The 20,693-nt window shown below is 50.0% G+C and overlaps 1 protein-coding gene across 1 annotated transcript in view; it reads right to left on the minus strand.

The window, feature by feature from the left end:
* Positions 1-11,548, minus strand: part of LOC122440910 (dual specificity mitogen-activated protein kinase kinase 2-like) — a 14,888-nt gene extending 3,340 nt beyond the window's left edge. Inside the window, exons 1-3 of the mRNA XM_043467579.1 lie at positions 11,162-11,548; positions 7,280-7,490; positions 2,748-2,997 (exon numbers count right to left, since the gene is read on the minus strand). Coding sequence (XP_043323514.1) covers positions 2,748-2,997; positions 7,280-7,490; positions 11,162-11,253 — 553 coding nt within the window. The 5' untranslated portion in view covers positions 11,254-11,548. The remainder of the gene's footprint in view (positions 1-2,747; positions 2,998-7,279; positions 7,491-11,161) is intronic.
* Between the last annotated feature and the right edge of the window lie 9,145 nt (positions 11,549-20,693).

A 20,693-nucleotide genomic window follows, 5' to 3' on the forward strand; every position in this document is an offset into this window, starting at 1 on the left:
GAAGCCCCATGGCAAGGTCCCTCTGAGCCCGGGTCTTACTCCTTATGCATGACTGTGAGCTTTCAATTTGCCCCTGTGTCCTCTGAGCGTCCCAAAGCCCTCCACTCATTGAGAAGGGAGCACATGAATAGATCCTTCTTTTGGTAGCTTTTTTTAAAAGATTTTTTAAAATTTGTTTTTGGCTGCCCTGGGTCTTTGTTGCCATGTGAGAGCTTCTCACTGTGGTGGCTTCTCCTGGGGGCGGAGCACAGGCTCCAGAGCTCGGGCCCAGCTGTGGTGCACAGGCTTAGCTGCTCCAGGGCGTGTGGACTCTTCCTGGACCAGGGATTGAACCCGTGTCCCCTGCACTGGCAGGCGGATTCTTAAACACTGGACCTCCAAAGAAACCTGATACATTCCTCTTAAAAATTCAAATGCAGATGAACTGCACCCTGATCTCCCAGCAATTCCACCAGCCTTCCCAAAGTGTGACTTATTTTCTTCCAGATTCTTCCATGCTCCTGCACACACATCCATGTGCACAGAGGAAGACTGCGTTTTCAGCCTGTCTGTCTGTTCATTCATCTGTGGGTTCGAACGATACACACTTTCCTCCTGAAGGACTGCTCCTCCAGAGCGTACCTGTGGGTTTCATTTCTCCCCTGGAAAGTTGCCTGCTGTCATTCTTTACCTCCCCTTTGCTGAAGGACACATCTGATTTTTCATTATTGTAGAAAAGGGACTGCTTTCTTTGGTACATTTGACTGCAGGCCAAGAAGTACCAAGAGGTGCCTCTGAGTGGTCTGTCAGCTGCTCCCTGGCCACTGCAGCCCCTGAGACACCACTGTCCAGTGGTCCAGGCCCCTTGTTTCCCCCGGGAATGGGTCTGGGTGCCGGGGCAGCCACCAATTCTGCTGTTTTCCGCACTGGCAGGTGAGTTTCTCCTTCTGGGCTGAATTGGGACTGCTCATCATAGCCGGTAGGCTTTTTCCACAAGCTAGAGCTCGAAGCTCGCCGGCGGGAGAGGAGAACCAATGCAGCAGGACCCTGCGTACAGGCAAAACCTTGCCCCATCCTCACCCCCTCAAACAGACACAGTGTGACATTCTTCCAGAGTCCCATGAAGGGAGGTGAGGGCACTGCAAGAGCCTCCCTAAGGCTCAGCTCTGTGGGCCCTCACCTGTTAGCAGAAAGCAGGGTGCGTGGGCCACACTGGAGCCCATGTCTTGGAGTTTGTGTGTGATCTACATGTCCACCGTCCTCTTATGCTTGCTATGAAAGTGAACCAGAAGAGCCCAACCAGGAGCTAAAAGCACGAGCCCAGCAAGCAAAGAGAATCCAGCATCCCCCCAGCACCATGTGTGCTGCGGGAAGGAGCCTCACAGGAACCAAGGCTTCACACCCACTGAGAGTGGAGGGGGAAGAAGAGGGGCGGGGCTGGGACGCTGCCTCTCCTTTGCCAGGAGAGAGGAGCCTCCTGACTCAGGATATCCAGGGAGCAGGGGTGGGGGTGGCTGAAGAGAAGCTGGGGGATGTCCCTGGTGGTTTCATAGGGTCTTAACGACCCCGTGCTTCCAAAGTGGGGAGTGCAGGTTTGATCCCTGGTTGGGGAACTAAGATTGCATGTACCACGCCTGTGTGCTGTGGCCAAAAACAAAGAGAGGAGGTGGGGAGCAGGGGGAAGGGAAGAAGGAGAGAGGTGGGGGTGGGAGTGGGGGGTTCATTACAATACAGCAGAGGCCTCCTCAGACCAGAGTGACTTCACGTCCATTTCTCGCCCTGACTCTGCCTGACTCTCATCTGCAAGGAGGTGGCCAGGTGGGTGGGCAGATATGACCACCTTCTCGCCAGTGAGAAAGGGGCACCCACTGGGCACTGCCAGCTTGGGGGGAGCCCTCCCTGCGGCTCACGTGCATTCCTGGCGGGCTCTTGCTTAAATTCGTTTCCTGCCTTCATTACAAAACCATCAGAGAGGACAGTGTGCTGGAGGCCGGGCGTAACGGAAGCTGCCTGCTGAAAGCCACACTGCATCCTGGTTTTGCAAGGGCCCCCGAGGGCCGAGGCCTGGACGGCTGGGCTCGGGCAGGGCTCTACCTGCCGAGGGCGGGTGGCAGAGGGCCGGTAGTGTTTCCTCCAGGAGCCTTCAGCTCTGACCACTTCTGCTTTCATGACATTCAATCCCACCCATTTCTGAGCCTTGAGACCAGAGTTCCTTAATGACAGGGTGCATAGGAATCAGCCGTGGTTTAAAGGAGATGGGCACCCACCCTCCACTACAGAGGCCTGGTCCCCACGGGCCTGAGCTGGGGGTCCAGAGCTGTGTCCCCAGACCACACACTCCGGCCAGAGGGCACGTGGGAAGGAGCAGTCAAGCGTTTCTTCGAGCAGCCCTCCCCAGGTAGGCCTGCTTAGGTTCACAGACTTTCCTGTTTTTTTTTGGCAGCACCACATAGCATGTGGGATCTTAGTTCCCTGACCAAGGATTGAACTCTCACCCCTCTCAGCGGATGCGCAGAGTCTTCACCACTGGACCACCAGGGAAATCCCAGGTGCAAGGACTTTCAACGTAGCATTTTTACATAATGCGGCAGGGACTGGGAACAACCTCAGTGTCCGGCAACAGTGCTTCATAAATTACCCGATGGGTGCACATGGACGCCGGGACAACCAATGGAGGGAACAAGATGGGCCCAGCTCTGAGCCCACAGAGAGCAGTGTCTCTCATGGATCCAGAGAAAAAGCAAAATTGAGAGGAGGCTATGTGGTGCTTAAGAAATGAAGGAAGCTGTGTGCAGGGTGTACAGAGCTGCGCCGCCTCCCCACCTGCACTAGGCCCCCGGAACAGGCCAGGGCTCTGGGGGGTGGGCTCACCATGTGCTCCATGCAGATGCTGATTTCGCCGTCGCTGTAGAAGGCCCCGTAGAAGCCCACGATGTACGGGGAGTTGCACTCGTGCAACACTTGTAGCTCTCGAATGATCTGGTTCCGGATGGCTGGCTTGATCTCCAGGTGGATCAGCTGCGGGGGAGATGGGGACGGGGTCAGGGTCACACGGCTGAGGGGCCTAGAAAGGAGGGGTCATTCACCTACCTGGGAGACGAGGACGCACACCCAAGTGCAGACTTGAACGGGAATGTTCACAGAATCTGGAAGGTGGGAGCAACCCGTACACCCTGAATCAACTGAAGGAGGGACAGGCCGAGGATGCTGTCCCTCCACGCATGGAAGCATCACTCAGCCATGACGAGGAGAGAAGCCCCGACACTCGCTATCACATGGATGTGGCCTGAGAACATAATGCTAAGTGAGAGGAGCAGACACAGAAGGATACACAAGGTGTGATTTCACTAATGGGAAACGTCCTGAACAGGCTGATCCTCAGACACAGAGAGTGGGTCTCTGATTGCCAGGCCTGAGGGTGGGGTGGGGGAGTGACTGCTCATGGGGATGGAATGCATTTTGGGGTGATGAAAATGTTCTGAAATTGATGATGGTGATGGATGCACAGCTCCATGAATATACTAAAAATCACTGAGTTAAATACTCTAAAAGGGTCAATTGTATGGTAGGTGAATTACATCTCATTAAAGCTGTTTAAAAAAAGTATCATCAGAGGCAACACTGTCCACTTGGTTACAAGGGGAGCTCTGTGAATCAAATTTTACAGAGTGTCAGCCCTTCCCAGGAGCAAACCCAGCAGTGCCCTGTTCGAAGGGGCAATTGCTTCACCACTGCCCCTCGTCAGGGTGGGTTCCCCTTCCCCTTCCCCTGCCAGCCAAGAGACCAGAGAGAGCCTCCCGCTGCCCCCCTGGGAGCCTGACTCCCCTTCCCTTGAGTTCAAGTCGACAGAAAGGATTGTCACCAAATTGATCATGATACCTGGAAAGACGAGGAAGGAAAGGACCGCCTAGAGATGCAGAAGACAGCTGACAAAGGGCCCAGAGCAACGCCCAGCTACAAACCCCAAGGAAGCCAAGATGCCTGGCAGGAGAGAGCCAGGCTGTAGATCGCTGACCTGGCTGCTCAGAGTCCCAGGTGCCCCAGCCACCGCGATACAATAAGGCAAGGGTATAATTCCCACCCACCCCTGTCAGAGAGGCAGAGCCAGAGCCCAGCTATCTGAACGTGACCAACTCAACAGACATTTCTGTGCAGTTGATTACGCGCAGGGCCAGTGATGAGCAGACAGCAGAGAAGGTCCTGCTTGGAGGGGACATGCCACCGGGAATGGGTGAGACACAGGCAGAGCAACCCCAGGTGGTAGAGGTGCTGATGGAGGAATCACAGACAGGTGCCCCAGGATTCCGGTGACATTGAGGCCAGGCCTCAAAGGATGGGTGGGACTCAGCCAGATGGACAAGGGATGGTGGGAGTGCCAGGTGGAAGGACAGAGAGTGGCCTGTTGGAAGGGTATGGGCCAAGTTCAGGGGGTACAGTGTATGTGTGGGACCCACACGAATGCCCCTCAAAACCTGGAGAACTGTGGAAGACTCTGGCAACACGGTGCCTGGTGCCCACGAGGCCCCCAGGCAAAACCTCCCACCCCTACTTGAAGGATGCCTGCAGAGCCGATCTCTGGTCGCAGGCTCTCGGACAGCGTGCCTTCCCACGGCCAACCCCAGCAGGATGGCTCTCTCTTGTGAGGGGATACCCAGCACGTGCCCACAGACTAGGTCAACTGCAAAGAACAGACCCAAGAGGATTCAAGTCCAAGCCAGACAGCGGCCAGCTCAGCCTCAGGTTCTCAGGAGAACAGAGCTGCTGGTCTACGGGCACGAGAATGCACACTGGGGTTTTGTGCCAGCTGACTCAGGGCCATCACTCCAAAGAAGGTGGCCAGTGTTGGGACGTGGCCTTGGGTAGGCCTGTAACCTCCGTTCTTAAAGCCAGTGGGACCGAGGGGAGGGACACACACAGAGGCTGAACACACATTCCTTCGCTGGGAGCACAGGAAATCAGGAAAGCCCTGTGGGCACAACACACTCTGAGTTCATCGGGACTCAGGACGCAGGAGGAGTCGGGATGCCACGCTGGAGTCCAGAGAACACTTGGAGACCAGCTCCCTTGGGTCTTGTGGGACTGGCCTCACTGCTCGTGTGGAACTGCTCAGGATACTGCCCTGCCCATCAGAGGGCCAGGAGGGACCAGAGCCCTCAGCAGGATCCCCGCTGATCCTGCCAGCCCCACCTTCACCCTCACACCTGGGCCATCTGATAAGCTCACACTCTTGGAATGCATGGAATTCAGACTCAGCTTCCTGGGAACTCGGAATTCCACCAAGGGTAGTGGAGGAAGGAAGTCACTGAGCCTAAACACCACTGTGTCATGTCCATTGCCCCACCTGTGTCCTTGGCTGGATACCGGCAAACAGGCCTTTGGGGTGAACTGGCCCTCCAGGAGCTCTGGACCCCCAAAGACCAGTTGAGGGCTTCAGGGCCACCGGGGAAGGTCTCCCTGAACTGTGTGATCCTGGGTGCGTGGCTGCACAGGCCACAGGCAACCAGAGGAGATCACGCCTGATGCAGAACAAAATCTGAGACCCACTCCCCCCTAGTTTTTGGACCCTTCTTTTTTTCCTTTCTTTCTTTTTTTGGAGTCAGCTTCCCAATGAGGAATCGAACCCTGGCCCTGGCAGTGAAAGTGCCAAGTCCTAACCACTGGACTGCTAAGGGAAGTCCCTTCCCCTCCCTCCCCACCAAAGTTTTTATTTTCAAAGGATTATAGAAGCTCAGGAAAGTTGCAAAAACAGCAAAGAGAGTCTGTGACTGAGGCGGGAGTCAAAGCGGGGCACAGACATACGTGGCGCAGGGCTACCAGCTAGACTACACCTGCCCACCTCTCCAACTTCAAACTCTGAAGCCCCACTTCACAGGCTTTAAGAAAGCTGTAGATAAACTCTCAAAAATCCGTGGTTATATAAGTCAGGTTATCTACCACCTGCAAGAGTCCTGGCCAACCTGAAGACCCTTCCGACCCTGAGAAGCACTCTGAGTTCAAGTCCCTACCACCCCCCACTGCTGTCTGAATTTCATGGCTGCCCTTCTGCTCCCCAGAGTGGGGGGTGCTTCGGGGAGAGCAGGGATTTCTGGGGCTGCTCTGGTTTGGAAAAGGCGGCCTGCGGAAAGCAGACAGAAATAAAAACGAGGGGTTGTACATTTCAGGAGGGAGGGGCTCGGCAGGCAGACAGCCAAGCGACAGACCCCAGCAGAAGCCCCAAGTGCACATCTCCCAGGAAAGGCGGGCCCTGCACAGATCCCCTGTCGCCAGGGTACGGGGTGGTCAGGTGTCCAAGAATGCAATTCAGAAACCATAGGGTCCAGATGATGGGATCCAAAGAGGGGGCTCTCTATGTCAACACGACGGCCCTGGGGACGTGTGCAGGGGCCACTGTCCCCCGGTGGGGACCTCCTCCTGTTCCCCACCCCCGACGTCTCTCAGGGACCCTCCCCCACAGACCAGGAGGGCAGCCACACAGCAGGCCCGATGAGGGTCGTCTCAGCATCAGGGTCTGCACTGAACAGGGAGGTGATGGTCACTTCACATGACCCCGGTAAGGCCATGGCACCCAGTTGTTGGGTCAGGCACCCATCTAGAAGTCACTGTGGAGGTATTTTTAGATGTGATTTAACACAGGAATCATCAGACTCTGAAGGAAGCAGGTGACCCTCTAAGTGGTGGGCCTTATCCAATCAGGTGAAAGCCTTCCAAGAAGGGATGGGATCCACCTCCAGATTCAGCTCTTCCCTGGGTCTGGAGCCCACAGGCCTGCCCTGCCGACTTCAGACCTGCCAGCCCCTATGACTGCCCGAGTCAGTGTCTACTCTTCCCCTCCATGCCCCCAGAGGTTCCCTCTCTCTGGAGAACACTGGCTAACACGTGTCGTTCGGACCCCATCCCCCAAAAAGTGACCGTCGCTCCCAGCAGCCAGTCTTGGTGGGCAGAGCTTTCTTCTGGCTCTGATGTCAGGGGGCAGCCGGCTCTAAGGGCACCTGACTCTCCTCTCTTTCATCTGCTCCTCTCTCAAGCCAGTCTGTTCCTGTGAATCTGAACTGTAGCCACAGCTGGGATGGCAGAGGGTGGTCTTAGAGGAGGAGCTGCGTGAGGCAAGCCTGCATTGCCACAGTCTAACTAGAACCCAAGCTGGGGGATGGGGCCTCTGAGCCCAGGAGCCAATCAGAAAGCAGATGCCTGCACCCTTCAACCTTCCCTCCCATCTCCAGGGAACCTGCCCGGACCACTGACCACCGGCGCCCACAGAGCACGGGGACAGAGCAGTCGCCCACTGCCAGCTGTGTCTCACCTTTCTGGCCATGATGAGGCCCGAGGGTCTGTGCTGGACCTTGGTGACCACTCCGCCATTGCCGGCTCCCAGCTCGGAGATCCGTTCGAAGTCATCGTCCTTGAGTTCACCGACTTTGGCCTTCTGGGTAAGGAAGGCTTCCAGCCGCTTCTTCTGCTGCTCGTCAAGCTCTAGCTCCTCTAGCTTCTTCTGGAGGTCCACCAGGTGTGCTCTGCAGAGACCCCGAGAGCAAGGGTGAGCGTGAGCCAGAGTGAGCGAGCCACCAGAAGATGACTCGGTCTGAGCCAGGGTCACCGTGCCACCACTGCATCCCGGGCCCTGGGGTTTGGGGCCAGCAGGTGAATCAGACTTGTCTCTTGTGAGTCAAGAGCCTACCATCTGGTAGGAAAGACAGACAATCCACAGACATACAGCCGGCCTCCCAGAGAACTAGCCACCTCTCACCACATCATAAAGGTTAGGAGATCTCGGGGATGAGCTGTAGGTCGATGGCTTTGATATCAGACCCAGGAGGCCTCTTTCTTGACACAAAGGCTCGGGCCACATGGGAAGGAGATGAAGGAACCACGGGGAGAAGCCCAGGGGTCAGGGAGTGGAGGTCCCCAGGATTTTTCATGAGGATGGAGGAGCAAACTGAGACTCAGAGTGGCCTCAGAGCAAAGAACCAGAACCTAGGGGAGGATGACAAGAAGCTGCTACACCCGTGCCTCTAATTTAAATGGATTACACACAGCCACTGGATGGGGAAAGACAGGAGCATAATTTATAAACGGTGCAGACAAATGCAGAGCATTCCGTTCCGCCAGCACGCGCTTATTATATCCCAAGCATTACTGTAAACACTAGGCGTTTATACGCACACACATTCCTAGACCTGGTGATTAAAAACCAACCACATATATGGCACTTTATTGGGTGATTTAGGGAACTTTCAAAGGAAATGACAGTATGCTATTTTCCCTGGTGACTTGACTTTGAACCAAATCCTGGAGTTGAAGGCAGCTCCCTGTAACAGGCAGGTGGACACGAGCTCAAGGCTCAGTGCCCACAAGGATTAACTCGGGGCTGCCCGAAAGAGAAGAACAGGGACTTCCCTGGTTGTCCAGGGGTTAAGAATCCACCGTGCAATGCAGGGGACGTGGGTTCAATCTCCGGTCGGGGAACTAAGATCCCACATGCCGTGGAGCAACTAAGCCTGCAGGCCACAACTAAAGATCCCACGTGCCACAACTAAGACCGGATGCAACCAAGTAATTTTTTTTTTTTTTTTAAGAAAAAGAACATAAGCTATGTGTGCAATTAAAAAAATTCTAGCCACATTAAAAAAAAATCAGGTGAAATGAACTAATCTGGAAAGCATATTATGCTTACAGCTCCCCTGAATTTGGACACACCGTGTGTCAAGGGCTGGCACGGCCAGGGGCTCTAGCCAAACAGTAACTGCAGCTCTAGAGAAGAAGAAGTGGCTCCCAGCCACCACTCCCCAGGGCATTTATACAATTTATTCATTTATTTAATGGCTGCCCTGTGCAGCACATGGGATCTTAGTTCCCCAACCAGGGATCAAACCTGTGTCCCCTGCAGTGGAAGCTCAGAGCCCTAACCACTGGGCTTCCAGGGAAGTCCATCTCCAGGGCATTTAGGCCAAAGCTGACCACCCAGCTGGGGAAGACCTTTTAGGGGGGATTCAAGCAGGAGATAAAGGAGGAGACTGGAGTCCTGACAGGAACCTTCCAATCCCCAAGATCAATCATTACTTGTCGACAACTTAAAGAGATGTGAGTGAAAGGACACCCCGGAGCAAGATGACCTGCCACTGGGTGATGTCAACCTGAGCTGGTAGCAAGAAAAGGTCGCTGGGAGGTAGGTGCCACATCGCGAGCAGGTACCAGAGCTTTAACCAGTTCACTGAGTTCTCAGGATCCTCCTGGGAGGCAAGTCTCTTGCAGACCCCGGCCCTTAAGGGAGGGAGAAGGCTCAGAGGGTCAGTAACCTGTCTGAGGCTCACAGGCAAGGAAGTGGCGTAGGCTGGAGTGAATGACTCCTGTGTCCAGTCTGCCTGCAAAGCCCAGGCTCACGGGAGCGGTCGCCTGAGCCGGGACCTGGATAAAGGGGGAAGAAGGATGTGATGAACAAAGGAGGGGAGGCAAAGGAGTAAATGTATGTGCCATGACTCCTCCACCGAAGGGCTGAAGAGGCAGCTTTTGTGGCCAGACCCTCAGACCCTGGAAAGTCTTCAGCTTGCCCAACAGACATCTAAAATGCATTCTGGAGTCAGCTGATTAATCCATCTTACATTTAATGGCAACACCACTGTGGTTATTAAAAAACAAAATAACACCCTGGAATTCCAATGGCCAGATTCTTCTAATGGGGGAATTCTTGAAGGGATGGAAATCACAGATCACATTTTAAGGAAAAAAAAGAGAGAGAAAGCAACTATGATGAAGGAGTTCTCTTGTAAGAATAAGTGGATTTTTTTGGGGGTGGGGGGTGAAGGGGCTGAGCCACACTGCTTGTGGGATCTTAGTTCCCCGACCAAGGATTGAACCTCTGTCTCCTGCATTGGAAGCTTGGGGTCTTAACCATTGGACTGCCAGAGAAGTCCCTAGAATAAGATAATTTTTTGAGAATCAGGAACGCGTCCCCACATTGAGCTGCACCCTCGGGGACAGAAAAAGATGTGAACTTACACACATGTGCATCAAGGCGCTCCTCCATCATTTGGTTACAGGGAGGCCAAGTCCCCTGAGAGGCACCAAACATGCCATTCTCCCATCACCTCTGGGTTCTCACAGACCACGCCATGAGCAAGGCACACAGACCCCGGCAAGGGGTTTCTAGGACCGTCCTGTTCCGCTCCAGCATGGAGAACCGAAGCAGGGAGGTCAGGGATGTGCTCTGAAGACAAGTCTGCCATCGGGTAACCCCAAAGGCCCAGGTTCTTTCTCTGTCCCCTTCTTTCCCCTCAAGTCCTCCTGTCCCCCTCCATGGCTTCAAACCACCACCACCACTTCTCCAGCCCCTCAAGGATTTGTTAATCCATTCATTTCAGAATCTCTCTGTTCATTTGCTTTTCAGGGGTCCCAGCAGGCCCCCTGACTTCTTTCTTGCTATGAGTTCTCCCCACCTCTGGCCCTCCAAACCTCCCTCGCTCCCCACTTCTCCAGCCTCTCTGCCCCTGTCAGGATGCCTCACTACTCTCCCCAGGTTCAGCAGCTCCTCTCCCTACCAGCAAAATGTTCTCAGGCTCCCTTCCCCCCAAATTCCCTGAGACCTTCCCTCATCTCTCAGGCACCCTCTTTCCCCTTTTCTTGGACCTCCCTACCCCATGCTCACTCCCAGGGACCCTGCCTGCCCCATCTTCTCCCTTCAGGAACCCCATGCGCCCTGTTCTTAGAATGCAAGGACCCCTTCCTTCCCTCTACATCACTACTCAGGGACTCCTCCCCCTTCCTCCGATTTCACTACTAGGGACCCCTGACCCATCCTCTCCCCTCAGGTGAGGATCACTACCATAGCTTCACTCTGTAGGGCCTCATATCCCCGTCTTATCCCCGCAGGGACCGATTCACTATCAGACCATCATCTCCCAGCAAGAACCCTGCCCGAGCCCAATTTCACCATTCAGGAACCCCCTCCCGCCAATATCATACTCAGAGTCCCTCATCCTCTCCTCTCCTCTTCAGGGACCCCCTCCTCCGACCTTGCTACCTGGGCCCTCTCCCCTCCTTTCAGGGACTCCCCCTTCCCAGATCTCGCTACTCAGGGCCTCTCCCCTCTTCTCTCCTCGACCCCGGCCCCAGACCTCGCGACTCTGGGACACCCCCCCCCCGCCCCCGACATCCTGTCCTCTCCCCGGCCCCGGCCCGGCCCACTCACTCGGAGGCGCCCTCACTAGTGGGGGACGGGCCCTCGGCGATGGCGGGGTTGATGGTGAGCGCCGGCAGCACCGGCTTCCTCCGGGCCAGCATCGGGGCTCCGCGGGCCGGCGGCGGCGGCGCCTCTAGCCGGGGCCCATAGGGGGCGGGCCGGGAGCGGGCGGCACCGACGCGAGCCCGGGGCTGCGGCCGCGGCCTAGGCCGGCGCCGAGGCGACGAGGATGGGCGGTGCTGCGGATCTGGGGCGAGGGGCCCCAAAGGTCGCCGGGGCTGAAGCGGCGGGATCGGGGCCGCCGCAGCCACCGAAGCCGGACAGGGGCTGACGCTGCAGCAGGAGCCCGGGAGGCGGAGGGAGGGGAGGGGGAGCTACGAGATCGCGGGCCGGCCTCTCGCGAGAGCCACCGCCTGGGGAGGAGCCGCTCGGGCCCCGCCCCTAGCCCCGACGCGTGCGCACCAGCTTGGGGCTGCCTCCTCGAAGGGAAAAGGGGCGGAGATTGACGCGAGACTGTGCCTGGAGCGTGCGCGCTCACTCGCCTCCTACCGAGCGAGTGCGCATGCGCTTGGGGTACAAGGAAGGGACGCAGGGGGAGGCCGGGCGACAGGCAGGATGCGGTGGGCAAGTGCGCGTGGGGGAGAGGTCAGCCCCTCAGAACCTTGCGGTTTCCAGACTGGGACTGCGTAAGCCAGCAAAATCCTCAACAGTTGTGGGACACTTAAGTTGTCAGAGTCAACTTAAGACTTTTTGCCAATTAATGAACATATCCTGTAAACTCATGTCAATTACCATCATTCCTTCATGAAAGAGACGTCATTTAAAAACTTTTTTTGTTGTGAGTATACCTAATATAAAACTTACCACTGGTAACTGCATGGCTCAGTGGCATTAAGTACGTTCACACTGTTTTGCAACCATCCCCCGCAAACATCTCCAGAACTTTCTCAGTTTCCAAACTGAAACTTTGTCCCCATGAAACACTGACTTCCCCAGACCTCCACTCTATAGTAATTGTCCTTTGTGACTGGCTTATTTCACTCTTATTTCACTTCAAGGTCCATATATATCCTCAAGGTCCATTTATGTTCTCGCATGTGTCAGAATTTCTTTCCTAAATTTTTAAGGCTGAGTAGTGTTCCACTGCATGGTTAGACCACATTTTGTTTCTCGGTTTTTCCACTGATGGACTTTTGGGTGTGTCTCCTTTTTGGCTGTTGTGAATAGGGCTGCTATGGACAAGGGTGTACCAATATCTGTTGAAATTCCTGCCTGCAATTATTTTTAATATCTACTTAAAAGTGGAATTGTTGGATCATGTGGCATTCCTACGTTTTAATTTTTTAAAAGTATTTGGCGGCACCAGGTCCATTGCAGCATGTGGGATCTTTAGCTCCATAATTAAATAAAAATTACATTATTATTATTAGCTGTGCTGTTAGTTTCGGCATATGGGATCTAGTTTCCTCACCAGGGATCAAACCCGTGCCCGTTGCATTGGGGAGGGTGGAGTCTTAGCCACTGGACCACCAAGGAAATCACTATGTTTAATTTTTTGAGGGATCATCATACTGTTTTCCACAATGGCTAAACCATTTTACAAGAAAAGTGATTTTAGCACCAATTAAAAAAAGGCAGTACACGGGAGAGAATAAAGGACAGTCATTTAAATAGGAAAATGTTGACTTCCCACATTGCTTTTGGGGGGACTCACATCTCTGAGCACCTGTGCATGTTTCATGGTGGGGTGCATCTTCACGTGGGAAGAAATAGAGAAAGGGAGATTAGATCCACTTCTAGGTCCAGCTCAGGTCCCCTGGTTCCCCTGGCTCAGTCTTGCCCACTTCCTGTCCGGCCACCCTGCAGTCATTTTTTTTTTTTTTTTTCTTTTTCTTATTTATTTATTTGGCTGCACCAGGTCTTGGTTGCGACACTTGGGATCTTCCATCGTCATTGAAGATGAGGGATCTTTTTTTAAGTTGCAGCATGAGATCCCTTACTTGTAACATGTAGAATCTCCTTCCCTGACCAGGAGTCAAACCTGGGACCCCTACATTGGGAGCGACCAGTCTTGGCCACTAGACCACCAGGGATGTTCCTGCAGTCATTCTTTTAACAGTTAATTTGCAAGCCTTTGAGAGTCCCTCGGACTGCAAGGAGATCCAACCAGTCCATCCTAAAGGAGACCAGTCCTGGGTGTTCATTGGAAGGACTGACGCTGAAGCTGAAACTCCAATACTTTGGCCACCTCATGCGAAGAGTTGACTCATTGGAAAAGACCCTGATGCTGGGAGGGATTGGGGGCAGCAGGAGAAAGGGACGACAGAGGATGAGATGGCTGGATGGCATCACCAACTCGATGGACATGAGTTTGGGTAAACTTCGGGAGTTGGTAATAGACAGGGAGGCCTGGCCCAATGCTGTTCATGGGGTCTCAAAGGGTTGGACAGACTGGGCGCCTAAACTGAACTAAGTATTAGACCCGGTAGACACTGAGAGATACAATGTTTTTAAAAAATAGCTACATAATCTAAGTAAACATAATTGCAAAATGTGACAATGCTTTTAAAATGCAAAGATGTAACCATTGCTCTCCCCTGATGAAAACTGCTCCCAGACACACCTGCCCCTCTGCTTCTCCAGTCTGAGCCTCTCATTTTGCCTCACCATTCTCAGTCACTCATTCAAAATTCAGAATGCGCATCTAGCTTCAAAAAACACCATGACCGTTCCCAGATCTGGGCGTTTCCAGCGTCCTTCTGTTCTGCAAAGTGATTTCTCTATCATTTTATTTTAGGCTATATACACATATATAGTCTTTCTTTTATTGAGCTATAACTTACATATAATAAACGAACAGTTCTTGAGTGTTCAATTCCTTAAGCTTTTACAATTATATACACCCGTGAAGCCATTCCCGGAAACAAGAAGCAGAACATTTCCATTAGTCCAGAAAATTTTCTCAGTGTCCTGTTCAGTTAATCCCCCTTGCCCTGAGCAGCAGTAGTGTGCTGGTAAATGTTTAACAATGGGCTTGTGAAATAGGAGGGGGTGGGGGAACAGAGAGAGAGAGAGAAACCCTGGTTTTTAATTTGCAGTATTTGTCATATTCTGTGGTGTATATATTCCCACCAAGACTAATTTCCAACTACCATGAAGTTGGAAAGGATGGTACCGGAAGTCACTTATGAGCCAGAACAAGCTGGCTGAAACCCCCCCACTCCCCCACAGGCATCCTAGATTCTGATTTCTATCCCCAGAGATTAATTTTGCCTGTTCTAGAGCTTTGTGAAAATGGAATTGTACAGTACGTGCTCTTGTGTCCAACTTCTTTTGCTCAGCAAAATATTTTTGTTATTCATCTATGTGATTGCATGTAACAGTAATTTGTTTTTTCCCTTGCTGTATGATCCTCCATCATATGTACTTTGGGGACTGCCCTTCAGGTAGAACAATAAATCAGTTCTTTTTTTTTTTGAAGTATAGTTGATTTACAATGATTCAGGTATACAGCAAAGTGATTTACAATATCTATATGTATATGCATATATGAATCTATTTTCCATTCCAGGTTATTATAAGATATTGAATATCTTTCCCTGTGCTGTACATCTTTGTTGTTTATTTTATATATAGCGGTGTATTCCTGTCGATCCCAAATTCCTAGTTTATCTCCCCCTTTTCCCTTTGGCGACCATAGGTTTGTTTTCTACGTCTTTGTGTCTCTTTCTGTTTTGTGAAGTTCATTGTATCCTATTTTAGATTCCACAGATAAGTGATAGCATATATTTGTCTTTGACTTCACTTAGTACAATCATCTCTAGGTCCATCCATGTGGCTGTAAATGGCATTATTTCATTCTTTTTTATGGCTGAGTTAAATTGGTTTTTGAGGAGGATCAAGGGATCAGACCTTTTCTAACTAGAAGAATTTTCTCCTCGATTCCTAGTTGGGGGCTTGGTGCACAAAAATTTCAGTTCTCCCCATTTCTACCAGTTCCCTGTTTCTTGGAATTCCCAGTACACCTGCTTGTTTCTGGCATTTGGCTCTTGCTGTATTCTAATTCCCATCCCCTCTGTCTTGCTCTCCTTTCCCTTCTCATTGTGAGCATTTTGAAAGCAAGGAAGACGTTGCATTTGTCTCTCTCTCTCTCCCAGCCCAGCTCCTTGGAGAGTGGAAGCTCAGAATATAGGCTACCTGAATGAAAGAAATGGATGCTTCTGTCCTCAGAAGACACATTTCCTGCCAATCACCTGATGCTCAGCCCTTGTCAGGCAACACAAGCTTTTATTGTAGTGATTACAACAGACTGTCACCCTCCACCCCCTTCTCTATCTTGACCTGCTGAGGACATTTTGTTCTGTAACCTCACCCTCTTACCTATCTCTTTACTTCAGTTCCAATCACATCTTTCGTAATACATTTGTTCCTTGGTCCCACAGACTTGGGTCTCTCTGAAATCTCCCCTCCCCCATTCTGGAAATTAATTTCTAATAGCTTTGTTGATTCAATCCACAGTGACATTTATCTTGCTCAGGCACAATTTAGTATTAATATCACATGGGTACAGGCTGCCTATCTCAGAATGCACCCTGAACTTTATCTCTCTCACCTGGGCAATGGATTAACTGAAGGAACGGCTGACTTGACCCTTTTGAATACTGCAGTTGAGCTCTATCTAGATTACCTGCAACCCAGCAATTCTACCTCTGGGCACATGCCCTTGTGTAACCAGGGGACACATCCACTAATGTTCTCCACTGAAGCTCCAGTGGTGCAATCGGTTAGCGTGTGGTACTTATATGGCAGTGTGAGCAAAACTAATGTTCTCCATGGCAAAAATCTAGAAGCAACACAAACAGCCATTGATGGAAAAACATGTTCCTGTATAGCCCCCAAAGAAATATTAGTCAACAATAAATTCACCGATACTGGGCTTCTCCGGTGGCCCAGTGGTAAAGAATCTGCCTGCCAATGCAGGAGACCCGGGTTCCATCTCTGGGTCTGGAAGTTCCCCTGGAGAAGGAAATGGCAACCCACTCCAGTGTTCTTGCCTGGGAAGTCCCATGGACAGAGGAGCCTGGTGGGCTACAGTCCATGGGGTTGCAAGAGAGTCGGACACGATTTAGCGGCGAAACAACAAAACTCACAAATGACAACAACAATGTAAAGAAGTCTTGGAAACAGGAAGTTACAGAAGACATTTTATGGCCCTGTTTTTATAAAATGAAGATGGCTAGAAACCTATCACCTATCACCATAAACCTATTAATTTAATGCAAATTAAAAACCACAGTGAGATACTACGATATGCTTGCTGTTGTTATTCCGTCATTTAGTTGTGTCCAACTCTTTTTGACCCCGTGGACTGCAGCGTGCCAGGCTTCCTTATCCTTTACCGTCTCCTGGAGCTTGTTCTTGTTAGAATGGCTAAAATAAAAAAGGCTGACAATACCAACTTCTGGTGAAGATGCAGTTCACCTGGGACTCTCTTATGCTGCTGGTGGGAATACAAAAATGGTCCAACCCCTCTGGAAAATGACTTGGCAGTTTCTTAGAAAGTTAAACACACATATGACCCAGCAATCCCACTTCTGGGTGTTTACTCAAGAGAAAGGAATGCTCAGGTTCACACAAAAACCTGAACATGAATATTCATAAAAACTGTTTTTGTAGTAAACCCCAAACTGGAAACTACCCAGAGGTCTTTCGATGGGTGAACTGAGCAAGCAAACTGTGAATAGTATGAATTAAGAAAATGTGGATTAGAACTTCCTTGGTAGTCCAGTGGTTAAGAATCCACCTGACCATGCAAAGGACATGGGTTCAATTCTTGCTCTGGGAAGTTTCCCATTTCAAGGAGCAACTAAGCCTGTGTGCCATAACTACTGAAGCCCTCGCACCCGAGAGCCTGTGCTTCACAGCAAGAGAGTAGCCCCTGCTTGCCGCAGCTAGAGAAAGTCCTTGGGCAGCAGTGAAGACCCAGCGCAACCAAAAATAAGTAATAAATAAAGTTTGAAAAGAAAATGAGGATTAATTCCACACAATGGAATGCTACTCAGTAACAAAAAGGAACACATCATAGGTACATGCATGAACTTGGGTGAGTATCAAAGACATTACAGTCACCAAAAGAAGGCAGTCTCAAAAAGTAACATGGTGCACTGTTTCATTCATATGACATTCTTTTGAAATACTTCCTGCATCACAGGTAGATTATTTAACCGCTGAGCCACCAGGGAAACCCCATATTAGATATATAGAGGTATCTAAATTCCCCTCCAAGACAGCTGGTTGTTAAACACTGACCAGCACACCACTATTGTTACACATTGGTGAGTTGAGATCATCCCCCACCAGCAGATGCATTCATTCATCTAACATGTACTAAGTGTCCACTCCCTGCCAGAAGTAAAGACCTACCCCAGGGAATGTGGATATCCATGAATTACTCCATTCAGCAGAAATGTCTGTAATCCTGCCCTGCATCAACATTGCTCCAGATGCTTAACTACCCAGATAGAGGAAGGGGTGTGGGGTGGGGCAGGAACTCAGGAAGTAGCTAATATGTGCAGAAGCACGGAGGTTCATCTCTGACGTGCCATCCTAGAGTTTTCTTCCTTTTCTTTCCTTTCTTTCCCTCCCTCCCTTCCTCCTTCTTTCTTTCTTCTTCTTTTTTTCTTTATTTTTACCTCATTTTATTTTTTTAAAAATTTATTTTTGGCTGTACTGCGTCTTTGTTGCCACGCATGGGCTTTCTCTAGCTTCACCACAAGACTTATTGCAGTGGCTTCTCTTGTTGCAGAGCATGGGCCCTAGGCACATGGGCCCACAGTTGTGGCTCATGGGCTTAATTGGCCCACAGCATGTGGGATCTTCCCCCAGGCCTGGGATCGAAACCAGGTTCCCAGCAATGGCAGGATTCTTAACCACTGAACTACCAGGGAGTCCTTCTTTTATTATATTAGTATTTTTCTTGAGATATAATTGATGTACAACTTTATATTAGTTTCAGGTGTACAACATAATGATTCGGTTTATATAAATATGTACTGGGAAGTGATCATCACAACAAGACTAGTTAACATCCATCACCATACACAGTTAACACACATCTTTTTGTTTTCTTCTCATGATGAAAGCTTTTAAGATTTCCTCTCTTTGCATCCTTCAAATATACAGCACAGTGTTCTTACCTTCAGTCACCATCCGGTACGTGATGTCCTCAGGACTTATTTTATAACTACAAGGTTGTCCCTTTTTTGGGGGGGTAGTAAGTTTGTCCCTTTTGACCCACTTCACCCCTTTCTCCCACCCTCTGCCCCTGGAGCTGTTTTTCTTTTTTAATGATATTGTACCGTGTCCTGGCCAATGGATGGTTGAGATGATATCTACTTTATAGCTGTGCAAAAAGAGCCCATGCAGATGGACGAGAATCAGGAGGGAACACAGAAAAGAAGTGTGATTTGGGGCAGGAGTGTTAATAGGTGACATTCATTTTTTGCCTTCCTATTATTTACTTATTTCATAGCACTATTACTTAGTAAGAAACAGATAGTATTGCCTTTTTAATTATTTTTTAAGTTATTTTAAAATAACTTATTTTTATTAAGGCATCATAAATGCAATGTAAAATGCACTCTATTTTTTTCTTTCTTTTTTATTTTTTAAATTATGATAGTTTGATAACACACTTACAGGAGACTTGGAGAGTACAGAACAAAGTTACATATGCCTGTGGGCTCAATTGCTTCAGTCATGTCCAACTCTTTGTGACCCCATGGACCATACCCCACCAGGCTTCTCTGTCCATAGTATTTCCCAGGCATGAAAACTGGAGTAGGTTACCATGCCCTTCTCCAGGGGATCTTCTCAACCCAGGGATCAAACCTGTGTCTCTTGGGTCTCCTGCATTGGCAAGTGGGTTCTTTGCTACTAGTGCCACAAAGGAAGCCATTTAAGTTATATAATTTCACTTTATATTAAAATTATTTTTAAGTGGATAAATTAAGAACTTTAGTTGGAGTTTCAGTATCAAACTCTCAAAAATTAGAATGAATATATAGAAAAGTAGAAGGATAGAGTAGACCTGAAAAGCACCATGAACCAATTCAACTTAATTACAATTTGTACAATTTTCATACAACAGTAAAAATCCACTCTATTTTTAAAATGTATGGATCAGGGACTTCCCTGGTGGTACTGGGTCAGGAAGATTCCCTGGAGAGGGGAATGGCAACCAACTCCAGTATTCTTGCCTGGAAATTCCATGGGGAAAGGAGCCTGGCAGGCTAGGTAGAGTCCATGGGATCGCAAAGAGTAGGACACAACTGAGAGACTAACATTACATTACTTTACCAGCGGTTAAGAGCTTCCACTGAAGGGGGCGCTGGTTCAAGCCTTCGTAGGGGAACTAAGATCCTGTGGTGCAGCCAAAATAAATAAATAAATAAGATTAAAACTTAAGTATACAGACAAGTGGTTTTCTAGCATATTCACTGTGTTGTGAAACCCTCACTGCTATCTTAACTATCTAGGTCTAGAACATTCCATCACCCCAAAAGAAACCCCTTCCCCATTAGCAGTCACTCCGCAGCCCCCGGAAACCAATTTTTCTGCCTCCGTGGGGCAGCACTGCTTTCGCCACCAGCTTCTGACTGCCCATAAATGCCTGCAGAAGGAGGGAAGTAGAATAGAGTTCTGATCAGATGTTGTAATCACTGTGATCAAAGTCCCAAACTCAAAGTTTCTAGAAAGAGCGATTACTTTTTTTTCTTCTCTTTTTACAGGGGCAATTGAAAATCTCTGGGGCTAGGCGAGATCAGATGGTTGGTTGCAGATTGGTCTCTCAAGGACAGTACCTCAGGTGACCTTCAGTTTCTGAAGGTATGGCTTCATCAGTCTGAGTTCTGTTTCCTGTGAAGCATCAGAGACATGGTTCAGGTAATTCAGCAAATGCAGAGTCCTTCAGAAACATGGGGCCCAGGGAAACTTTCCTGGCAGTCCAGTGGTTAAGACTCTACCTTGCTTTACTGTATAGCACAGAGAACTATAGTCAATATTTTGTAATAACCTATAATGGAAAATAATTTGAAAAATAATATATGTGTATAGGTATAACTGAATCACCTTGCTGTGTACCTGAAACATTGCAATAATATATATATATTAAGGGAAAAAAAAAAGAATCCTCCTTGGAAGGCAGGGGACATGGGTTCAATCCCTGGGCAGGTAATTAAGATCCTCAAATTCTATGGAGCAACTGAGCCTGTGCACTGCAATGAAAGATCCCGCGTGACCCAAGTGCTGCAAGTAAGACCTGATGCAGCCAAACAAATGAATAAATAAATATATATTTTTAAAGGAAATACAGGGACCTTTGAAAACTCATTTCAACCCTGTAGGTCTCAGCATCCCCTTGGGCAACATGATTTCCTCCTTTAACACATGAACAGGGCTCTGCAAACTGTTTCTGTAAAGGATCAGATAATAAATATTTTCAGTTTTGAGGGCCAGTCTCTGTTGAAAAAATCTGTAGACA

This window comes from Cervus canadensis, chromosome 4 (genome assembly GCF_019320065.1).
Source record: "Cervus canadensis isolate Bull #8, Minnesota chromosome 4, ASM1932006v1, whole genome shotgun sequence".
NCBI lineage: Eukaryota > Metazoa > Chordata > Mammalia > Artiodactyla > Cervidae > Cervus > Cervus canadensis.